The following is a 24,945-nucleotide window of genomic DNA, read 5'->3' as shown; positions in this document are numbered from 1 at the left end:
GCCAGGGAAGGTGGGAGGGGAATCGAATTTTGGCGCACTTTACCACGCGGTGTTCGATTCGATTCGAACATGGCGAACACCCTGATATCCGATCGAACATGTGTTCGATAGAACACTGTTCGCTCATCTCTAGTTATAATCATTTCCATCTAGTTCTACTATTATCATGTCATGCACCACCTTCTAAGCAGTACAGTATCACATGCTTTAGACAATGAAGTGTTTTACCCAATACACTGTCTTGCTCCTTATGTCAGATACTCATGAGTATGCCTCCACAGCGCTTATAGCTCAGTCCCTAAGTTTCAAACCACATCTGCTATCTACAGTCCTATGAAAAAGTTTGGGCACCCCTATTAATCTTAATCATTTTTAGTTCTAAATATTTTGGTGTTTGCAACAGCCATTTCAGTTTGATATATCTAATAACTGATGGACACAGTAATATTTCAGGATTGAAATGAGGTTTATTGTACTAACAGAAAATGCGCAATATGCATTAAACCAAAATTTGACCGGTGCAAAAATATGGGCACCTCAACAGAAAAGTGACATTAATATTTAGTACATCCTCCTTTTGCAAAGATAACAGCCTCTAGTCGCTTCCTGTAGCTTTTAATCAGTTCCTGGATCCTGGATGAAGGTATTTTGGACCATTTCTTTCTACAAAACAATTCAAGTTCAGTTAAGTTTGATGGTCGCCGAACATGGACAGCCCGCTCTCAAATGATCTGAAAACAAAGATTGTTCAACATAGTTGTTCAGGGGAGGGATACAAAACGTTGTCTCAGAGATTTAACCTGTCAGTTTCCACTGTGAGGAACATAGTAAGGAAATGGAAGACCACAGGGACAGTTCTTGTTAAGCCCAGAAGTGGCAGGCCAAGAAAAATATCAGAAAGGCAGAGAAGAAGAATGGTGAGAACAGTCAAGGACAATCCACAGACCACCTCCAAAGAGCTGCAGCATCATCTTGCTGCAGATGGTGTCACTGTGCATCGGTCAACTATACAGCGCACTTTGCACAAATAGAAGCTGTATGGGAGAGTGATGAGAAAGAAGCCGTTTCTGCACGTACGCCACAAATAGAGTTGCCTGAGGTATGCAGAAGCACATTTGGACAAGGCAGCTTCATTTTGGAAACAAAAATTGAGTTGTTTGGTTATAAAAAAAGGCATTATGCATGGCGTCCAAAAAGAAACAGCATTCCAAGAAAAACACATGCTACCCACTGTAAAATTTGGTGGAGGTTCCATCATGCTTTGGGGCTGTGTGGCCAATGCCGGCATCGGGAATCTTGTTAAAGTTGAGGGTCGCATGGATTCCACTCAGTATCAGCAGATTCTTGAGAATAATGTTCAAGAATCAGTGACGAAGTTGAAGTTACGCCGGGGATGGATATTTCAGCAAGACAATGATCCAAAACACCGCTCCAAATCCTCAGGCATTCATGCAGAGGAACAATTACAATGTTCTGGAATGGCCATCCCAGTCCCCAGACCTGAATATCATTGAACATCTGTGGGATGATTTGAAGCGGGCTGTCCATGCTCGGCGACCATCTAACTTAACTGAACTTGAATTGTTTGTCCAAAATACCTTTATCCAGGATCCAGAAACTGATTAAAAGCTACAGGAAGCGACTAGAGGCTGTTATCTTTGCAAAAGGAGGATGTACTAAATATTAATGTCACTTTTCTGTTGAGGTGCCCATACTTTTGCACCGGTCAAATTTTGGTTTAATGCATATTGCGCATTTTCTGTTAGTACAATAAACCTCATTTCAATCCTGAAATATTACTGTGTCCATCAGTTATTAGATATATCAAACTGAAATGGCTGTTGCAAATACCAAAATATTTAGAACTAAAAATGATTAAGATTAATAGGGGTGCCCAAACTTTTTCATAGGACTGTATAAGCTGTGACAGTCCATGTTCCCAGCCACCTCTATTCTCTGTAAATGATGGCTAATGGAGTCTTCTGTCATCTATGCAAAGTGTATTTATACACCACTAAAGGCTACACTAGTGCTTTGATGTGTCTCTGTTGTCTCTCTATGTAAATCTAGAGATGTCAGACAGGAGAAAAACAGGTTTATTTTGTTGTTACAGATTTTGATGCAGTTTTTTGAGTCAAAGTGAAAAGGGACTCAGAAAAGAATGAGGAATATAAATGAAGCAATTATACTTCTCCATTCCACTAAATTCACTTCTTTTGTTAAAAAAAAAAAAAAAAAGTACAGTGAAATTTGCAACAAAAAATAGCTTTTCCGCAATCTGGGGCCTCCGCCTTATATGGGAGAATCATTAAAGACATATGAGATCTCATTGAGATATGCATCCACAATACATTGGTGGGGTTCCTAGGTGTGAGACCACCACCTATTCAAGAATATTAACCTAAGGAAAGGGCATCTATAGTGAGACTGAGCAACTCCCTTCAAGAAGCTCCAGGATATTGTCTCTTCAAAACTTTTACCCACAATAGAGATTAACATTACACATCATTTTTCAACACTTTTTTCTATATAGTCCCCACATTTGTTTTTTACCAGTTCTGCACCTGATTCCCTTAGAACACAATGAATGTGAATGTGATCTGTATTCAGTGACTTGTCTATTTGTATGCCTTTAAGGCTGCCCCTCACTTCCTCCAGGACAGGAATTACACAGTTATTGGCAGCAAAAAAGCTTTACATTTCACTTGAAATTTCATTACCTTTCAAAAGGCCAAGGCATTTAGATTTTAACCTTTTTAGATTGGAATCTGTAACACTGAAGAAGATTTTAGGGTTAATTTACTTTATATTAAATACAGAGATCACTTACTACAAAAGAAATTGAGGTTCATATATCGATTAATGTTAATTTTAGTATCCTTTAACATCCAGCATGAATTTCATATCTATAAAAACATTGTATAAATTATAAGTAAATGAATATGATATTTTCCTTGCTTTAATGCTGAATGTCACTATAATATTTTCCAGGCCTTAAAGATGGCTCATGCTGGAATCTCTTTGTCAGAATTGGAGGCGTCTGTAGCCTCTCCATTTACATCAAAAACCCCAAATATTGAATGTGTGCCAAAACTTATCAAGTGAGTTCATTTTAACCATAATTCATGATCTTACAGGATTAATAATTATGTAAATTCTAATAAGTATATAAAATAATAATGTTTTTGACAGATGTATCCATTCTACAGTCTTATTTTATTCCAGCTGAATATATGTTTACAAATTGTGGGGTTGGTAGGTAAAAGAAAAGATGGCTGAAGGATGACAATGCACTAATTATGTAACACAAGTTTTGTTCCCAGCTTTTAAATGTTATATTCCAATTGCTTATATCTAAAACAAATTAAAAATTGCTTACTTTCATCATAAACTTCGCTTTTGTGACCACGGCAACGAAAATTATGCATTTTTACTAAAGAAACAGACGATTTTGCATCTTCTCATTTATACAGTCAGACTAAGAACACTATATGCATTGCAGATTTACACAGATTACCAAAAACCGTTCAGAAGTGTGCAGTTTTCCGAGATTTACGACTATACTGCAAATCAGTTTCACAAAGCAATCCCCAAATATAGTTGCCAATCATGTTTTTGTTATATTTTCCTTGGTAACGGCATTCAAAGTTCATAATGTCCTGGTGAAAGCGCTCGCCTTGCTCCTCTGAATAAGCTCCCATGTTCTCTTTGAACTTATCGAGATGAGCATCAAGGATATGGATTTTGAGTGACATTCTGCAGCCCATTGCAGCATACTTCTTTATCAGAGTCTGAACCAGTTGTACATAGTTTTCATCTTTATGATTGCCTAGGAAGCCGCAAACCACTGCGACAAAACTGTTCCAAGCTGCTCTCTCCTTCCTATTCAGCTTCTTGGGAAATTCACTGCACTCTATGATCTTCTTGATTTCTGGTCCGACGAAGACACCAGCATTGATCTTTGCTTCAGACAGCTTAGGGAATAGATCTTGGAGGTAATTGAAAGCTCTCGACCCTTTATCTAGAGCATTTATCCACTTACCTTCAAGAGATTTCTTGCAGTGCTCACATGTGAAATGAGGAGCCCATGGTTTGTCTTGGTCACCAACAGGCATGCCGAAGTATGCTTTGTAGGCCTCACACATCTTAGCAGATGCTTCCACAGAGTACTTTTTCACTCTTGTCTTTATAAACTGACCACATACGTAGCAAAATGCGTCTGCTGGATGTATGCAACCTCTTGATGCCATCTAAATTGACTAAGTTGCTGTGTACTGTAAGGAAAAAGGATGTCTCTCCAAACTTGATAAAATTGTCTTTATTCCATGCAGTATTAAAGTATAAGAGTGTACTGAGGATTCAGCAGAGCAAGATTGAACACCCGGTACCAGAGTAACACACAATATATACATTTACATTCCTAAACTCCTCCTGTAATGGGTGTGGGGTGAAGTGTGAATACTGTCGTTATCAGAATCTTAATAGATATTGAATTCACACCTGTCTGTCTAGGTCAATTCCCCTTTGTCTGTGATGGCGATTACCCACTTACTATGCAATCCCAATCAATTAGATCCTGTCTCTCCGTCTCTCAGAAAGGGCTATAGTGACCCTATATAACTGTAGTTATACAGCTACCTACAATTCTGTACAGTCCCAGAAATTTCTAGATAATTCTGGACAGTTCTAGAAACTTCTTGATAGTTCTCACAATTCCAGAAGCTTCTTAAGAATCTTGAAATATTGTGAATATCCTTAAAAATGGATCAATTTCAAAATATCATTGTGCTGACCACAAAAGAAAAATTTACAGGGAATAATAACTTTTTTCTAATCATTTAAGGTACAAACAATCAGGAAAACACACTTAACAACTGGGAACAAAATTTTTTTTGAAAATTGTTACATGGTGTAATCAGAAAACACCCCATAGAATGAAATTCTGTACCCTCTCTCTATGTTCCCATCCCTAGCTCTGTGATGTACTATAGTTGACACAAGCTGAGGAAACCTGTGGTTCATTTGATATTCAAATATTTTAGATTCTTCAAAAAGCAGATAAACATGTTTTCCTCTAGAAAGCTTTAGGCTATGAGTAAAAGAATGTTGTTAAAATGACAACATAATAATGCATTTGAAGCTTATCTGCCTATCTTTCTGGGGGAAAGACAGAATAATCCATCATATATTTACTTAAAGGGGTTATGCCATGAAAGTATAGAAAACTGCTCACCAGAACAGGTTGTACATATACAGGTACAACATTGGGATGGGCAGAGAAAGGCATAGCGAAGCTGCTGCCCCCAACCACTTAGTAATTCCAATAGGAAACCAAGAAGACTGCAAACAAACTGGGAACCAGAGAAAAGAAGCATGGAATGGAGCCTTGCTTCAGAAGAAACCTCTTTAAGGAAGACAGAGTATGGCATGCACTTTTTGGAACCCAGTCCACTTCCTCAGGCACATAATAGAAGGCCTTATAAAGGGAAACTATAGTTAAAACTGTGTCTCTAATAAAATCTGGTCAGGATTAAAAACTCAAAACATATGATCCATGGAATAGCAGAAATAGTAGCAATACAAATCTACAAAAAAAAAAAACCCTGTAAAATGATCCAAGCATATAAAAAGCCGGGCACTATTACAAAATAGAGAATAATATTGACAAACAATCAATCAATAAATAAATAAATATTAAAGCTATAACAATACATATATTTTAAATATATAGGTATAAAGTACATAAAATAAATGAAAATTCTCCTAGGATGCTCCTTTAATTAGTACTTCTGTCTGATATTAGTAAAAGGCTACATACCATTTATGGTATTATAAAATTATACAAATAGAATAAAAAATAGAAATATACACATGCTATACATTTCAAGAGCAGGCTGCTCTCTTCCTTCTACGTTTTTAACCCCTTCCCGACATGCGCCGTAATAGTACGGCGCGTGTCGGGTCTGTAACTATGGCGACCGCCCGGGAGCCGGGCGGCCGTCATAGCCGCCGGGTGTCTACTGCTTTAAGCAGTAGAGAACCGGCTCTAATACCTACGATCGGTCCCCGGACCGATCGGAGGCATTAACCCCTCCGGCGCTGCTGTCAAAGGCGCCGGAGGCGCCATTTTCCCAGCGGCGCATGGGCGCCGCCATTTTGGCAGGGATCACCGGCTCCTGGAGCATGCTCCAGGGCCGACGTCACGTTGCCATGACAGCCGGGAGCCTTGTTAAAGGCTCCCAGCCGGTCTGCAAATTCTGATGATTTTTTGCAATGCATTGCAATGCATTAGCATTGTAATGCATTGCATTAGTGATCAGACCCCCTGGGGTTCAACACCCCTAGGGGGTCTAATAAATGCAAAAAAAAAAAAAAAAAAGTAAAAAAAAATATAAAAAAATATAAAAAGTATTAAAAGTTCAAATCACCCCCCTTTCCCTAGAACAAATATAAAAGTAGTTAAAAACTGTGAAACATATACATGTTAGGTACCCCCACGTCCAAAATCGCCCGCTCTACAAATCTATAAAAATATTTTTCCTGTTCAGTAAACGCCGCAGCAGGAAAAATAGTCGAAAGTGCCAAACTGCCGTTTTTTCACTGTTTTGATTCTGATAAAAATTTGAATAAAAAGTGATCAAAGCAATAACAGTTCCCGAAAATGGTAGAACTAAAAAGTACACCTGGCCCCGCAAAAAAAAACGCCCTATGCATCCCCGTACACCTATGTATAAAAAAGTTACGGCCGTCGGAATATGGCGAGTTTTAGAAAAAAAAATTTTTAACACCGTTTTGGAATTTTTTTTAGGGGTCAAAATGTAAATAAAACCATATAAATTTGGTATCCCTGGAACCGTACCGAAACACAGAATATAGGGGACATGTCATTTTGGCTGCACAGTGAACGCCGTAAAACCAAAGCCCGTAAGAAAGTCGCAGAAATGCATTTTTTCTTCAAATCCACCCCATTCTGAATTTTTTTCCTGCTTCCCAGTACATTATATAGAATAATTAATGGTGGCATCATGAAGAAAAAATTGTCCCGCAAAAATTAAGACCTCATATGGCTCTGGGAGCGGAGAAATAAAAAAGTTATGGGGTTTAGAAGGAGGGGAGTCAAAAACGAAAAACGAAAATCAAAAAATGCCATCGGTGGGAAGGGGTTAATCAGGTGGGGCAGACGGCTAGTCAAAGTCCAAGACCAGAATTGGGAATCAATAAATTCTCTGTGAAAACAAGATTAGTAACAAAGCCCAATTATTCTCCATCTACATAATTATAACATACGAGTACACATATATTATTCCATATTTACATAGTGCTGAAAGACAAGTGAAATATTATCTGAAGACCATATCATATTATATAGGAACATGCTACCAATACATAGAATAACAAATAGCAGATATAAAAAAGGTAGATATAGAAATGTAAATACACTAAACTATAAATGTATTTACACAAAAAATCTTTCACGTGCAATAACAATGATACTACTATATCAGGAAAATAGCGTATTACACGGTTTGCTTCAATGCTCTTTCATTCAAATGACTGTTGCTAGTGTGAATACGTGTAGAAATTGTGGATTATCATGAGTAAAAACTAATAGCAAAGTAAACCTACTGGTTCAAAGTTGCCTCATGTAGCCAGCATATGGTACTTGGTTAATAAAGAGTCTTATCTTAATTAGAGATGAGCGAACAGTGTTCTATCGAACTCATGTTCGATCGGATATTAGGCTGTTCGGCATGTTCGAATCGAATCGAACACCGCGTGGTAAAGTGCGCCATTACTCGATTCCCCTCCCACCTTCCCTGGCGCCTTTTTTGCTCCAATAACAGCGCAGGGTAGGTGGGACAGGAACTACGACACCGGTGACGTTGAAAAAAGTAGGCAAAACCCATTGGCTGCCGAAAACATGTGACCTCTAATTTAAAAGAACAGCGCCGCCCAGCTTCGCGTCATTCTGAGCTTGCAATTCACCGAGGACGGAGGTTTCCGTCCAGCTAGCTAGGGCTTAGATTCTGGGTAGGCAGGGACAGGCTAGGATAGGAAGGAGAAGACAACCAACAGCTCTTGTAAGAGCTAAATTCCAGGGAGAAGCTTGTCAGTGTAACGTGGCACTGACGGGCTCAATCGCCGCAACCCAGCTTTCCCAGGATCCTGAATGGAATACACTGTCAGTGTATTCCCGTATACCCGATATATACCCCGATACCCGTTCCAACGGTGTGCCCCCCCACCTTCACCCCAGAAATACCCTGCAAGTCCCCTAGCAATAGAATTGGGGCTATATACACCCACAATTTTTACTACTGGTATACAGTGCCATTGTCTGACTGGGAATTCAAAGAATATATTGGGAATACAAATACCCTCATTTCTTGCTACTGCCATATAGTGCCAGTGTCTGACTGGGAATTCAAAGAATATATTGGGGTTACGTGCACCCACAATTTTTACTACTGGTATACAGTGCCATTGTCTGACTGGGAATTCAAAGAATATATTGGGGTTATAAATACCCTCATTTCTTGCTACTGCCATATAGTGCCAGTTTCTGACTGGTAATTCAAAGAATATATTGGGGTTACGTGCACCCACAATTTTTACTACTGGTATACAGTGCCATTGTCTGACTGGGAATTCAAAGAATATATTGGGGTTATAAATACCCTCATTTCTTGCTACTGCCATATAGTGCCAGTTTCTGACTGGTAATTCAAAGAATATATTGGGGTTACGTGCAACCACAATTTTTACTACTGGTATACAGTGCCATTGTCTGACTGGGAATTCAAAGAATATATTGGGGTTATAAATACCCTCATTTCTTGCTACTGCCATATAGTGCCATTGTCTGACTGGGAATTCAAAGAATATATTGGGGTTACGTGCACCCACAATTTTTACTACTGGTATACAGTGCCATTGTCTGACTGGGAATTCAAAGAGTATATTGGGAATACAAATACCCTCATTTCTTGCTACTGCCATATAGTGCCAGTTTCTGACTGGTAATTCAAAGAATATATTGGGGTTACGTGCACCCACAATTTTTACTACTGGTATACAGTGCCATTGTCTGACTGGGAATTCAAAGAATATATTGGGGTTATAAATACCCTCATTTCTTGCTACTGCCATATAGTGCCAGTTTCTGACTGGTAATTCAAAGAATATATTGGGGTTACGTGCACCCACAATTTTTACTACTGGTATACAGTGCCATTGTCTGACTGGGAATTCAAAGAGTATATTGGGAATACAAATACCCTCATTTCTTGCTACTGCCATATAGTGCCAGTTTCTGACTGGGAATTCAAAGAATATATTGGGGTTACGTGCACCCACAATTTTTACTACTGGTATACAGTGCCATTGTCTGACTGGGAATTCAAAGAATATATTGGGGTTACGTGCACCCACAATTTTTACTACTGGTATACAGTGCCATTGTCTGACTGGGAATTCAAAGAGTATATTGGGAATACAAATACCCTCATTTCTTGCTACTGCCATATAGTGCCAGTGTCTGACTGGTAATTCAAAGAATATATTGGGGTTACGTGCACCCACAATTTTTACTACTGGTATACAGTGCCATTGTCTGACTGGGAATTCAAAGAATATATTGGGGTTATAAATACCCTCATTTCTTGCTACTGCCATATAGTGCCAGTTTCTGACTGGTAATTCAAAGAATATATTGGGGTTACGTGCACCCACAATTTTTACTACTGGTATACAGTGCCATTGTCTGACTGGGAATTCAAAGAGTATATTGGGAATACAAATACCCTCATTTCTTGCTACTGCCATATAGTGCCAGTTTCTGACTGGTAATTCAAAGAATATATTGGGGTTACGTGCACCCACAATTTTTACTACTGGTATACAGTGCCATTGTCTGACTGGGAATTCAAAGAATATATTGGGGTTATAAATACCCTCATTTCTTGCTACTGCCATATAGTGCCAGTTTCTGACTGGTAATTCAAAGAATATATTGGGGTTACGTGCACCCACAATTTTTACTACTGGTATACAGTGCCATTGTCTGACTGGGAATTCAAAGAATATATTGGGGTTACGTGCACCCACAATTTTTACTACTGGTATACAGTGCCATTGTCTGACTGGGAATTCAAAGAATATATTAGGGTTATAAATACCCTCATTCCTTGCTACTGCCATATAGTGCCAGTTTCTGACTGGTAATTCAAAGAATATATTGGGGTTACGTGCACCCACAATTTTTACTACTGGTATACAGTGCCATTGTCTGACTGGGAATTCAAAGAGTATATTGGGAATACAAATACCCTCATTTCTTGCTACTGCCATATAGTGCCAGTTTCTGACTGGGAATTCAAAGAATATATTGGGGTTACGTGCACCCACAATTTTTACTACTGGTATACAGTGCCATTGTCTGACTGGGAATTCAAAGAATATATTGGGGTTACGTGCACCCACAATTTTTACTACTGGTATACAGTGCCATTGTCTGACTGGGAATTCAAAGAGTATATTGGGAATACAAATACCCTCATTTCTTGCTACTGCCATATAGTGCCAGTGTCTGACTGGTAATTCAAAGAATATATTGGGGTTACGTGCACCCACAATTTTTACTACTGGTATACAGTGCCATTGTCTGACTGGGAATTCAAAGAATATATTGGGGTTATAAATACCCTCATTTCTTGCTACTGCCATATAGTGCCAGTTTCTGACTGGTAATTCAAAGAATATATTGGGGTTACGTGCACCCACAATTTTTACTACTGGTATACAGTGCCATTGTCTGACTGGGAATTCAAAGAGTATATTGGGAATACAAATACCCTCATTTCTTGCTACTGCCATATAGTGCCAGTTTCTGACTGGTAATTCAAAGAATATATTGGGGTTACGTGCACCCACAATTTTTACTACTGGTATACAGTGCCATTGTCTGACTGGGAATTCAAAGAATATATTGGGGTTATAAATACCCTCATTTCTTGCTACTGCCATATAGTGCCAGTTTCTGACTGGTAATTCAAAGAATATATTGGGGTTACGTGCACCCACAATTTTTACTACTGGTATACAGTGCCATTGTCTGACTGGGAATTCAAAGAATATATTGGGGTTACGTGCACCCACAATTTTTACTACTGGTATACAGTGCCATTGTCTGACTGGGAATTCAAAGAATATATTAGGGTTATAAATACCCTCATTCCTTGCTACTGCCATATAGTGCCAGTTTCTGACTGGTAATTCAAAGAATATATTGGGGTTACGTGCACCCACAATTTTTACTACTGGTATACAGTGCCATTGTCTGACTGGGAATTCAAAGAGTATATTGGGAATACAAATACCCTCATTTCTTGCTACTGCCATATAGTGCCAGTTTCTGACTGGGAATTCAAAGAATATATTGGGATTACGTGCACCCACAATTTTTACTACTGGTATACAGTGCCATTGTCTGACTGGGAATTCAAAGAGTATATTGGGAATACAAATACCCTCATTTCTTGCTACTGCCATATAGTGCCAGTTTCTGACTGGTAATTCAAAGAATATATTGGGGTTACGTGCACCCACAATTTTTACTACTAGTATACAGTGCCATTGTCTGACTGGGAATTCAAAGAATATATTGGGGTTATAAATACCCTCATTTCTTGCTACTGCCATATAGTGCCAGTTTCTGACTGGTAATTCAAAGAATATATTGGGGTTACGTGCACCCACAATTTTTACTACTGGTATACAGTGCCATTGTCTGACTGGGAATTCAAAGAATATATTGGGGTTACGTGCACCCACAATTTTTACTACTGGTATACAGTGCCATTGTCTGACTGGGAATTCAAAGAATATATTGGGGTTATAAATACCCTCATTTCTTGCTACTGCCATATAGTGCCAGTTTCTGACTGGTAATTCAAAGAATATATTGGGGTTACGTGCACCCACAATTTTTACTACTGGTATACAGTGCCATTGTCTGACTGGGAATTCAAAGAGTATATTGGGAATACAAATACCCTCATTTCTTGCTACTGCCATATAGTGCCAGTTTCTGACTGGGAATTCAAAGAATATATTGGGGTTACGTGCACCCACAATTTTTACTACTGGTATACAGTGCCATTGTCTGACTGGGAATTCAAAGAGTATATTGGGAATACAAATACCCTCATTTCTTGCTACTGCCATATAGTGCCAGTTTCTGACTGGTAATTCAAAGAATATATTGGGGTTACGTGCACCCACAATTTTAACTACTGGTATACAGTGCCATTGTCTGACTGGGAATTCAAAGAATATATTGGGGTTATAAATACCCTCATTTCTTGCTACTGCCATATAGTGCCAGTTTCTGACTGGTAATTCAAAGAATATATTGGGGTTACGTGCACCCACAATTTTTACTACTGGTATACAGTGCCATTGTCTGACTGGGAATTCAAAGAATATATTGGGGTTATAAATACCCTCATTTCTTGCTACTGCCATATAGTGCCAGTTTCTGACTGGTAATTCAAAGAATATATTGGGGTTACGTGCACCCACAATTTTTACTACTGGTATACAGTGCCATTGTCTGACTGGGAATTCAAAGAGTATATTGGGAATACAAATACCCTCATTTCTTGCTACTGCCATATAGTGCCAGTTTCTGACTGGGAATTCAAAGAATATATTGGGGTTACGTGCACCCACAATTTTTACTACTGGTATACAGTGCCATTGTCTGACTGGGAATTCAAAGAATATATTGGGGTTACGTGCACCCACAATTTTTACTACTGGTATACAGTGCCATTGTCTGACTGGGAATTCAAAGAGTATATTGGGAATACAAATACCCTCATTTCTTGCTACTGCCATATAGTGCCAGTGTCTGACTGGGAATTCAAAGAATATATTGGGGTTACGTGCACCCACAATTTTTACTACTGGTATACAGTGCCATTGTCTGACTGGGAATTCAAAGAGTATATTGGGAATACAAATACCCTCATTTCTTGCTACTGCCATATAGTGCCAGTTTCTGACTGGGAATTCAAAGAATATATTGGGGTTACGTGCACCCACAATTTTTACTACTGGTATACAGTGCCATTGTCTGACTGGGAATTCAAAGAGTATATTGGGAATACAAATACCCTCATTTCTTGCTACTGCCATATAGTGCCAGTGTCTGACTGGGAATTCAAAGAATATATTGGGGTTACGTGCACCCACAATTTTTACTACTGGTATACAGTGCCAATTTCTAACTAGGAATTCAAAATGCGCAAGGCTCCCGGAAAGGGACGTGGACGAGGCCGTGGGCGAGGTCGGGGGAATGGTTCTGGGGAGCAAGGTAGCAGTGAAGCCACAGGGCGTCCCGTGCCTACTCCTGTGGGGCAGCAAGCATTGCGCCACTCCACAGTGCCAGGGTTGCTTGCCACATTAACTAAACTGCAGGGTACAAACCTTAGTAGGCCCGAGAACCAGGAACAGGTCTTGCAATGGCTGTCAGAGAACGCTTACAGCACATTGTCCAGCAGCCAGTCAGACTCTGCCTCCTCTCCTCCTATTACCCAACAGTCTTGTCTTCCTTCCTCCCAAAATTCCGAAGCTTTACAGAACAATAACCCAAACTGTCCCTGCTCCCCAGAGCTGTTCTCCGCTCCTTTCATTGTCCCTCAACCTGCCTCTCCACGTCACGATTCCACGAACCTAACAGAGGAGCATCTGTGTCCAGATGCTCAAACACTAGAGTCTCCTCCATCTCTGTTCGATTTGGTGGTGGATGACCAGCAACCCACCCTCATCGACGATGATGTGACGCAGTTGCCGTCAGGGCATCCAGTTGACCGGCGCATTGTGCGGGAGGAGGAGATGAGACAGGAGTTGGAAGAGGAAGTGGTGGATGATGAGGACACTGACCCGACCTGGACAGGGGGGATGTCAAGCGGGGAAAGTAGTGTGGATGTTGAGGCAGGTGCAGCACCAAAAAGGGTAGCTAGAGGCAGAGGCAGAGGTCAGCAGCTTAGGCGAAGCCAGGCCACACCCGGAATCTCCCAAGATGTTCCAGTTCGTACCCAGCCCTGAAAAACTCCCACCTCGAGGGCACGTTTCTCGAAGGTGTGGAGTTTTTTCAAGGAATGCGCCGAGGACAGATATAGTGTTGTCTGCACAATTTGCCTCTCGAAATTGATTAGGGGCTCTGAGAAGAGCAACCTGTCCACCACTTCAATGCGCCGTCATTTGGAATCCAAGCACTGGAATCAGTGGCAGGCAGCAACGGCAGGACAAAGGCCGCCTGCCGTTCACGCCACTGCCACTGCCTCTGCCACTGCCTCTGCCACTGCCACTGCTGACTGTGCTGGCGATGCACTCCAGAGGACGAGCCAGGACACCACTTCATCTGCCTCCGCCACTTTGTTGACTTCTACCTCATCCTCCCCTGGTCCTGTCTTATCTCCTTCTCCTGCACCATCAAAGGCACCATCAGGCGTTTCTTTACAACAACCCACCATCTCTCAGACATTGGAGCGGCGGCAGAAATACACTGCTAACCACCCACACGCGCAAGCCTTGAACGCCAACATCGCTAAACTGCTGGCCCAGGAGATGTTGGCGTTCCGGCTTGTTGAAACTCCCGCCTTCCTGGACCTGATGGCAACTGCGGCACCTCGCTATGCCGTCCCTAGCCGTCACTACTTCTCCCGGTGTGCCGTCCCCGCCTTGCACCAGCACGTGTCACTCAACATCAGGCGGGCCCTTAGTTCCGCGCTTTGCACAAAGGTCCACTTGACCACCGACGCGTGGACAAGTGCATGCGGACAGGGACGCTACATTTCACTGACGGCACACTGGGTGAATGTAGTTGAGGCTGGGACTGCTTCCCAAACTGGCCCGGTGTACCTCGTCTCCCCGCCTAACATTCCTGGCAGGGACACGAGAAGAACACCCCCCTCCTCCTCCTCCTCTACCGCCTCCTCCTCCGCCACCGCCTCCTCCTCCGCCACCGCCTCCTCCTCCGCTGTTAGATTGACCCCAGCTACGAGTTGGAAACGTTGCAGCACTGGCGTTGGTAGACGTCAGCAGGCTGTGCTGAAGCTGATCAGCTTGGGGGACAGACAGCACACTGCCTCCGAGGTGAGGGATGCCCTCCTCGATGAGACGGCAATATGGTTTGAGCCGCTGCACCTGGGCCCAGGCATGGTCGTTTGTGATAACGGCCGGAACCTGGTAGCAGCTCTGGAGCTTGCCGGACTCCAACATGTTCCATGCCTGGCCCACGTCTTCAACCTAGTGGTGCAACGTTTCCTAAAGAGCTACCCCAATGTTCCAGAGCTACTGGTGAAAGTGCGGCGCATGTGCGCCCACTTTCGCAAGTCGACAGTAGCCGCTGCTAGCTTAAAATCTCTCCAGCAACGCCTGCATGTGCCACAACACCGGCTTTTGTGCGACGTCCCCACACGCTGGAACTCAACGTTTCAGATGTTGAATAGAGTGGTTGAGCAGCAGAGACCTTTGATGGAATACCAGCTACAAAACCCTAGGGTGCCACAAAGTCAGCTGCCTCAGTTTCACATCCATGAGTGGCCATGGATGAGAGACCTTTGTGACATCCTACGGGTCTTTGAGGAGTCCACAAGGAGGGTGAGCTCTGAGGATGCGATGGTGAGCCTTACAATCCCGCTCTTGTGTGTTCTGAGAGAATCCCTGATTGACATCAGGGATAACTCAGATCACACAGAGGAGTTAGGGATAGCATCCGATCCGTCACAGCTGGAGAGTAGGTCCACACATCTGTCCGCTTCACTGCGTTTAATGGAGGAGGAGGAGGAGGAGGAGGAGGAAGAAGAGTTGTCCGATGATGTGATGGTGATACAGGAGGCTTCCGGGCAACTTCGAATCGTCCCATTGTTGCAGCGCGGATGGGTAGACATGGAGGATGAGGAGGAAATGGAGATTGAACTTTCCGGTGGGGCCAGAGGAGTCATGCCAACTAACACTGTGGCAGACATGGCTGAGTTCATGTTGGGGTGCTTTACAACCGACAAGCGTATTGTCAAAATCATGGAGGACAACCAGTACTGGATCTTTGCTATCCTTGACCCCCGGTATAAAAACAACATCTCGTCTTTTATTCCGGTAGAGGGGAGGGCCAATCGCATCAATGCTTGCCACAGGCAATTGGTGCAGAATATGATGGAGATGTTTCCAGCATGTGACGTTGGCGGCAGGGAGGGCAGTTCCTCCAGTAGGCAACCAAGTTCTCACCGGTCCACACAAACGAGGGGCACACTGTCTAAGGTCTGGGACACCTTGATGGCACCCCCTCGCCAAAGTGCCGCCACGGAGGGTCCTAGTGTCACCAGGCGTGAGAAGTATAGGCGCATGTTGCGGGAATACCTTTCCGACCACAGCCCTGTCCTCTCCGACCCCTCTGCGCCCTACACGTATTGGGTGTCGAAGTTGGACCTGTGGCTTGAACTTGCCCTATATGCCTTGGAGGTGCTGTCCTGTCCTGCCGCCAGCGTCCTATCTGAGAGGGTGTTCAGTGCAGCCGGTGGCATCATCACTGACAAGCGCACCCGTCTGTCAGCTGAGAGTGCCGACCGGCTCACTTTGATAAAAATGAACCACCACTGGGTAGAGCCGTCATTTTTGTGCCCACCTGTGTAAAGCACCCCAACATGAAACTCCATGTCTACTCAACCTCTCCAATTCCTCCGCATCCTCATACTCATCCACCATAAGCGTTGCACAATTCTGCTAATACTAGGCTCCCTCCACCCTGATTTCCCCCAACTCTGCTGGTTAGAGGCTCCCTCCACCCTGATTTCCACCAACTCTGCTGGTTAGAGGCTCCCTCCACCATGAATTTGCCCAAACTGGGCTGTTTAGAGGCTCCCTCCACCATGAATTTGCCCAAACTGGGCTGTTTAGAGGCTCCCTCCACCATGAATTGGTCCAAACTGGGTTTTTTAGAGGCTCCCTCCACCATGAATTGGTCCAAACTGGGCTGGTTAGAGGCTCCCTCCACCATGAATTTGCCCAAACTGGACTGTTTAGAGGCTCCCTCCACCATGAATTGGTCCAAACTGGGCTGGTTAGAGGCTCCCTCCACCATAAATTGGTCCAAACTGGGCTGGTTAGAGGCTCCCTCCACCATTAATTGGTCCAAACTGGGCTGGTTAGAGGCTCCCTCCACCATGAATTGGTCCAAACTGGGTTTTTTAGAGGCTCCCTCCACCATGAATTGGTCCAAACTTGGCTGTTTAGAGGCTCCCTCCACCATGAATTGGTCCAAACTGGGCTGGTTAGAGGCTCCCTCCACCATTAATTGGTCCAAACTGGGCTGGTTAGAGGCTCCCTCCACCATGAATTTGCCCAAACTGGGCTGTTTAGAGGCTCCCTCCACCATGAATTGGTCCAAACTGGGTTTTTTAGAGGCTCCCTCCACCATGAATTTCCCAAAACTTGGCTGTTTAGAGGCTCCCTCCACCATGAATTTGCCCAAACTGGGCTGTTTAGAGGCTCCCTCCACCATGAATTGGTCCAAACTGGGCTGGTTAGAGGCTCCCTCCACCATGAATTGGTCCAAACTGGGCTGGTTAGAGGCTCCCTCCACCATTAATTGGTCCAAACTGGGCTGGTTAGAGGCTCCCTCCACCATGAATTGGTCCAAACTGGGTTTTTTAGAGGCTCCCTCCACCATGAATTTGCCCAAACTGGGCTGTTTAGAGGCTCCCTCCACCATGAATTGGTCCAAACTGGGCTGGTTAGAGGCTCCCTCCACCATTAATTGGTCCAAACTGGGCTGGTTAGAGGCTCCCTCCACCATGAATTGGTCCAAGCTGGGTTTTTTAGAGGCTCCCTCCACCATGAATTTGCCCAAACTGGGCTGGTTAGAGGCTCCCTCCACCATGAATTGGTCCAAGCTGGGTTTTTTAGAGGCTCCCTCCACCATGAATTTGCCCAAACTGGGCTGGTTAGAGGCTCCCTCCACCATGAATTGGTCCAAACTGGGCTGGTTAGAGGCTCCCTCCACCATGAATTTGCCCAAACTGGGCTGTTTAGAGGCTCCCTCCACCATTAATTGGTCCAAACTGGGCTGGTTAGAGGCTTCCTCCACCATGAATTTGCCCAAACTGGGCTGTTTAGATACTCCCTCCACCATGAATTGGTCCAAACTGGGTTTTTTAGAGGCTCCCTCCACCATGAATTGGTCCAAACTGGGTTTTTTAGAGGCTCCCTCCACCATGAATTGGTCCAAACTGGGCTGGTTAGAGGCTCCCTCCACCATGAATTGGTCCAAACTGGGCTGGTTAGAGGCTCCCTCCACCATTAATTGGTCCAAACTGGGCTGGTTAGAGGCTCCCTCCACCATGAATTGGTCCAAACTGGGTTTTTTAGAGGCTCCCTCCACCATGAATTTGCCCAAACTGGGCTGTTTAGAGGCTCCCTCCACCATGAATTGGTCCAAACTGGGCTGGTTAGAGGCTCCCTCCACCATTAATTGGTCCAAACTGGGCTGGTTAGAGGCTCCCTCCACCATGAATTGGTCCAAACTGGGCTGGTTAGAGGCTCCCTCCACCATGAATTTGCCCAAACTGGGCTGTTTAGAGGCTCCCTCCACCATTAATTGGTCCAAACTGGGCTGGTTAGAGGCTCCCTCCACCATGAATTTGCCCAAACTGGGCTGTTTAGAGGCTCCCTCCACCATGAATTGGTCCAAACTGGGTTTTTTAGAGGCTCCCTCCACCATTAATTGGTCCAAACTGGGCTGGTTAGAGGCTCCCTCCACCATGAATTGGTCCAAACTGGGCTGGTTAGAGGCTCCCTCCACCATGAATTTGCCCAAACTGGGCTGTTTAGAGGCTCCCTCCACCATTAATTGGTCCAAACTGGGCTGGTTAGAGGCTCCCTCCACCATGAATTTGCCCAAACTGGGCTGTTTAGAGGCTCCCTCCACCATGAATTGGTCCAAACTGGGTTTTTTAGAGGCTCCCTCCACCATGAATTGGTCCAAACTGGGCTGGTTAGAGGCTCCCTCCACCATGAATTTCCCAAAACTTGGCTGTTTAGAGGCTCCCTCCACCATGAATTTGCCCAAACTGGGCTGTTTAGAGGCTCCCTCCACCATGAATTGGTCCAAACTGGGCTGGTTAGAGGCTCCCTCCACCATGAATTGGTCCAAACTGGGCTGGTTAGAGGCTCCCTCCACCATTAATTGGTCCAAACTGGGCTGGTTAGAGGCTCCCTCCACCATGAATTGGTCCAAACTGGGTTTTTTAGAGGCTCCCTCCACCATGAATTTGCCCAAACTGGGCTGTTTAGAGGCTCCCTCCACCATGAATTGGTCCAAACTGGGCTGGTTAGAGGCTCCCTCCACCATTAATTGGTCCAAACTGGGCTGGTTAGAGGCTCCCTCCACCATGAATTGGTCCAAACTGGGCTGGTTAGAGGCTCCCTCCACCATGAATTTGCCCAAACTGGGCTGTTTAGAGGCTCCCTCCACCATTAATTGGTCCAAACTGGGCTGGTTAGAGGCTCCCTCCACCATGAATTTGCCCAAACTGGGCTGTTTAGAGGCTCCCTCCACCATGAATTGGTCCAAACTGGGTTTTTTAGAGGCTCCCTCCACCATTAATTGGTCCAAACTGGGCTGGTTAGAGGCTCCCTCCACCATGAATTGGTCCAAACTGGGCTGGTTAGAGGCTCCCTCCACCATGAATTTGCCCAAACTGGGCTGTTTAGAGGCTCCCTCCACCATTAATTGGTCCAAACTGGGCTGGTTAGAGGCTCCCTCCACCATGAATTTGCCCAAACTGGGCTGTTTAGAGGCTCCCTCCACCATGAATTGGTCCAAACTGGGTTTTTTAGAGGCTCCCTCCACCATGAATTGGTCCAAACTGGGCTGGTTAGAGGCTCCCTCCACCATGAATTTCCCAAAACTTGGCTTTTTAGAGGCTCCCTCCACCATGAATTGGTCCAAACTGGGCTGGTTAGAGGCTCCCTCCACCATGAATTTCCCAAAACGTGGCTGTTTAGAGGCTCCCTCCACCATGAATTGGTCCAAACTGGGCTGGTTAGAGGCTCCCTCCACCATTAATTGGTCCAAACTGGGCTGGTTAGAGGCTCCCTCCACCATGAATTGGTCCAAACTGGGTTTTTTAGAGGCTCCCTCCACCATGAATTTGCCCAAACTGGGCTGTTTAGAGGCTCCCTCCACCATGAATTGGTCCAAACTGGGCTGGTTAGAGGCTCCCTCCACCATTAATTGGTCCAAACTGGGCTGGTTAGAGGCTCCCTCCACCATTAATTGGTCCAAACTGGGCTGGTTAGAGGCTCCCTCCACCATGAATTTGCCCAAACTGGGCTGGTTAGAGGCTCCCTCCACCATGAATTGGTCCAAACTGGGTTTTTTAGAGGCTCCCTCCACCATGAATTTGCCCAAACTGGGCTGGTTAGAGGCTCCCTCCACCATGAATTGGTCCAAACTGGGGTTTTTAGAGGCTCCCTCCACCATGAATTTGCCCAAACTGGGGTGTTTAGAGGCTCCCTCCACCATGAATTTGCCCAAACTCTGCTGGTTAGAGGCTCAATCCACCCTGATTTTCAAAACAAATGTTGGTGCCAACCTCAACTTACTACAAGGGCCAAATTCACTGCTGGTGACAAGCTCTCCTCACTGCAAGTGCCAAATACACATGTTTCAAGGTGTTTTCCTACTGTCAGAGAGGTGGTATTGAGTGTGTAAAGTGTGTAGTTGTTAGGCTGTGATGTTGGGGTAATAGAGGGTCTTTGGTGTGTTAGATGCCCCCAGACATGCTTCCCCTGCTGTCCCAGTGTCATTCCAGAGGTGTTGGCATCATTTCCTGGGGTGTCATAGTGGACTTGGTGACCCTCCAGACACGGATTTGGGTTTCCCCCTTAACGAGTATCTGTTCCCCATAGACTATAATGGGGTTCGAAACCCGTCGAACACACGAACATTGAGCGGCTGTTCGAATCGAATTTCGAACCTCGAACATTTTAGTGTTCGCTCATCTCTAATCTTAATCTGTTATCCCTTAGTCCTAACAGCAGCACATTTGCTTGTATTTTCTGTCCCTTTTGACTTGTTGGTACAGATATGCCTTTTAATAATAAAGAAACCAATTATCAAACGTGTATAATTATAGAACCCCTTCTAGCCTATAAGAGGGTTGTAAACCCCACCCCATGTGTTATTATAAAGAAGGACCCAAAGAAAATTAACTAAGGGCAGGAGAATTGTGCTGCTCTTAGGACAGATAAAAATAAAAAACAGAACTTTCCTTATGTCCTACAGCAGCAAAATATGAGGATTTGGAAAGATGTATCCGCAATGGAAGGGTTCACAAACAGAATTTATAATTGACTGCCCAAAGGCCGTTTGATCTCATGAAGTAGATACTAAACGGGTAAAGTGGGTTTTTACAAATGAAGGTGGGTCTATGCCCTATGAATGAAATGTAATCTTCTTAATCCATTTTACGGTTGATTTTGAATCCTTTAACCCAGTCATTTTGGTAGGCAGAGTTTAGTAGGATAGTACCTTTCTGCAGATGCTTAAATTACGGTAACCAGATTATAAAGGAGACTATTCATTTTACTTCTACATAAAGCTTCATAAGATGTACTAATGGCACATGTAATCGCTTTAAGGAGCAGACCGACCATGTTGAACAATATCAGGCACGTGATTATATTTCTCAATATATTTATACTGTTCATACAGAAATGAGGAACTATTATCTATAATCAGCTTTATGTCTTGGCATAGCTCTAATTTCTAATATTTTTCAAAGTAAGAATGTTTACTAGCATTCAGATAAAATGCTGCGCATGTTTTAACTGGTAAATCACATTTCCAGGTTAATAATGTAATTTATTTTTTTATTTTATTTTTTTTACTTTTCAGGGAAGGACGAAACTGTCTTGTCACCTCATTCTGCATGTTCAAGTATATAGCAATGTATGCTATGATTGAACTAATATGTTTGATGCTTCTGTTTTGGGTATGATCATAAAATCTGTTGAATATGTCTGTGCTATTAAAAAGTGTTAGAAAACATAAATATCTTGACTGCCTTTACTTTAATGTAGCAAGATTAAAATTGGCCTTTAAATAAACATTATTAGTTTAACTAATACTGCAAATATATATATATTATATGAGTTATATGATGGCTTATTTTTGCAAAGAAAAGTATAGGTTTTATAATACTATTTAAGGTTATATATAACTTTTGATTATATTTTCATCCATTTTTTAAGAGGTGCAAAGTGACCAAAAAGCAGCAATTTTGCATTTTAAGTTCACTCTACAGAGCATATCACTTGATATTTTTGTACATTTTCAGATATTTCAGTATTATTTACAGGGTTTAATGGGACTGCTAAGATGGGAGGCCTGAGGGTCTCCATTAGACCCCTGGCTGCCATGACAATCCCTTGTCAATCTAAGCCACATTTGTTGCTGAAATGTATCTGAAAATGGCTTTTATTAGTCTAAATAAGGTTGTTTTTCCTACAAGCAAATGGTTTCCACTTGTAAATTTACCATAAATCTTTAGGCTTTTCATCCATCCTTTCTTTTTATTTTGTGTTTGAAAATTCTACTTTTTCCTTTTCCTTTTTATGCAGAAACAAAGGCTTCTTGGAACTCGTCATTATCTAATGCAAGATATGGCTATAACCATCACTGTCACATTAACAAGTAGGTATTTCATGAATTTTATGTGCATGACATTTTCATTATACTTCATGCTAAGACTGTGTTTGCACCTGCTGCATTGTACCTTGACACTTCTCTCATACAGTGTGTCCTTTTCACATACAATTGACAAATTTACATCTGGGTTCCTTGTTTTGATGGTGCTGAAGAGTAAACATGAGACATATGGAGGAAGAAGGGGATGGATGTGTTATTCTGCACTGCATGGGATGAGGGAGAACACATATGCTGCGTACATCTAATTACAGTTAACCTTTTATTGGCCAACAATCTAATTTTGTCTAAGTCTGTTTTGAAATTGAGCAATTCCTATTAGTGAAATATCTTTTGCTAAACGTACTGGTGCTTTCTTACAGTTTTCAGCAGCAGCACAAAATCGTGCAATAATTTTGACAAACTACTTAGCCTAGCTGTTAGTAGGTGTTGGGAGCAGTAGTTATGTAAGTGTATTCATACATGGAAAATGGGCTCCAGAGGGTCCATAGAGACCACCAGGATGTGCAGGTCCCGCAGTTTCCTTGGTCCCCACCTGACACAAGTAGAGAGCGCCTTCATTACACATCACTGTCTCTCCTCCTCCATTCATTTAGCATAATGTTCCGCTCTTAATAGTCATCCACTATCACCATCATTTGCAATGGTGTTGTGAACAAGAAACTTGAACCACTATGGACATCTTTAGCTACAAATCTGGGTTCTATTTGGGATCCTAGCCAGGTTTGAATATGGAGACCTTGTGACAAGTACTTCGATCCTGACTTTTCTGTGAAGTGACACACTGCCACAATTGCTGGTGTTATGATCCAGGAAGCCATTGCATACGACAGTCGGTTACCCTTAGTAGTGATACGAGGGACACATATAGCTCAGTGATATGTGCAGAACATCCTGCAGCCAACATGTGTTGCTTTTGTGTCAGGGATGGTAGCTGGCATTTTTCAGCAGGATAATGTTTGCCCGCACATAGCATGGGCTTCCCAGCAAAGTCTCAATTACACTTTCTTATCTTGTCAGTTGCCAGATTTATTGGCAATTGAACATTATTTGACCAGCTAAGACACCATCTACGTCAGTCTATGAGTTTGCAGGATTTTCAGGCCCAGTTGCTACATCGGTGGGTAAATGTGCTGCAGGATACCATATCCATAAGCCTCCTTTCAAGTTTTCTATTAAAAAAAAATGTATCCTTTATCTGATTATTATCACTTAGTAAAGGGAAATGTTCGTTGTTGTACCGTGTTAGCCAGTGGGTTGGAAATATAAAAAAACACGAAAACTTGGTAATCTTCAGTAGTTGATACCTTTTTAATGGCTAACTCATAATGATGACAAATGGCTAACGTTTCGAAGCGCAAGGCTCCTTTGTCAAAGCAAATTTAAAAACATTTTTGAAGGATGCATATATATATATATATATATATATATATATATATATATACACAGAGCAGGCACAAAGGGTGTTAGATTTCAGGAGGAGGGGGGGGTTGTTAGTAGTTGGTGAGACAATGTAAGCAATTGGTGGAGACATTTGCTAGAGACAATGTGGTAATTGGTGGAGACAATATAAACACTTACAGGTCCTTGTCAGATCACACACTACTGTAAAAAGACATGAACCCCTGTGATGCATTAATCCCACACTCTAGTGTCCGAAACAATGTCATGAATTTATATTCATGTATGCGTCTTTCTCTCTTAGATCTGAAATTCCCTCTCAAAATCAGAATTTTCATGTCATTGGTAATGTTGTGGTCCCCCCTGCAAAAATGTTTTGACACGGGAAGGTCAGATCTTTGTTCTTTAATAGTATGGCGATGTGAGTTCATGCGCAGTCTAAGTTGCTGTCCGGTCTCTCCAACATACAGATTATCAGTGGAGCATTTGGTACACATAATTAAATACACTACATTGGATGTGCTGCAGGTGAAGGTACCTGGAATGTTATATTCCTTGTTCGAGTTTGGTATCTCTATCCTGTCAGTGGTCAGTATGTGGGGGCAGGTTTTGCACCTCTTATTCCCACATGGAAATGTTCCTGCGTTGGTTGGGGATGTTAGTGAGCTACTGACCATCATATTCCTGAGGTTTGGTGGCTGTCTATAGCACAGGAGAGGGGGGTCCGGAAATATGGATGTTAGACGGTTGTCTTTTTGTAGTAGTGGATG

At 43.0% G+C, this 24,945-nt stretch overlaps 1 protein-coding gene across 1 annotated transcript in view; it reads left to right on the top strand.

Moving 5' to 3' along the window:
• LOC142198520 (putative cation-transporting ATPase 13A4) overlaps positions 1–24,945 on the top strand; it is a 102,522-nt gene that overhangs the window by 67,982 nt on the left and 9,595 nt on the right. The window contains exons 23-25 of the mRNA XM_075269552.1: positions 2,992–3,101; positions 21,965–22,061; positions 22,690–22,762. Coding sequence (XP_075125653.1) covers positions 2,992–3,101; positions 21,965–22,061; positions 22,690–22,762 — 280 coding nt within the window. The remainder of the gene's footprint in view (positions 1–2,991; positions 3,102–21,964; positions 22,062–22,689; positions 22,763–24,945) is intronic.

This window comes from Leptodactylus fuscus, chromosome 3 (assembly GCF_031893055.1).
Source record: "Leptodactylus fuscus isolate aLepFus1 chromosome 3, aLepFus1.hap2, whole genome shotgun sequence".
NCBI classification, from domain to species: domain Eukaryota; kingdom Metazoa; phylum Chordata; class Amphibia; order Anura; family Leptodactylidae; genus Leptodactylus; species Leptodactylus fuscus.
Note: the sequence above shows the minus strand (reverse complement) of the source record. Positions and strands in the feature narration are given on the sequence as shown.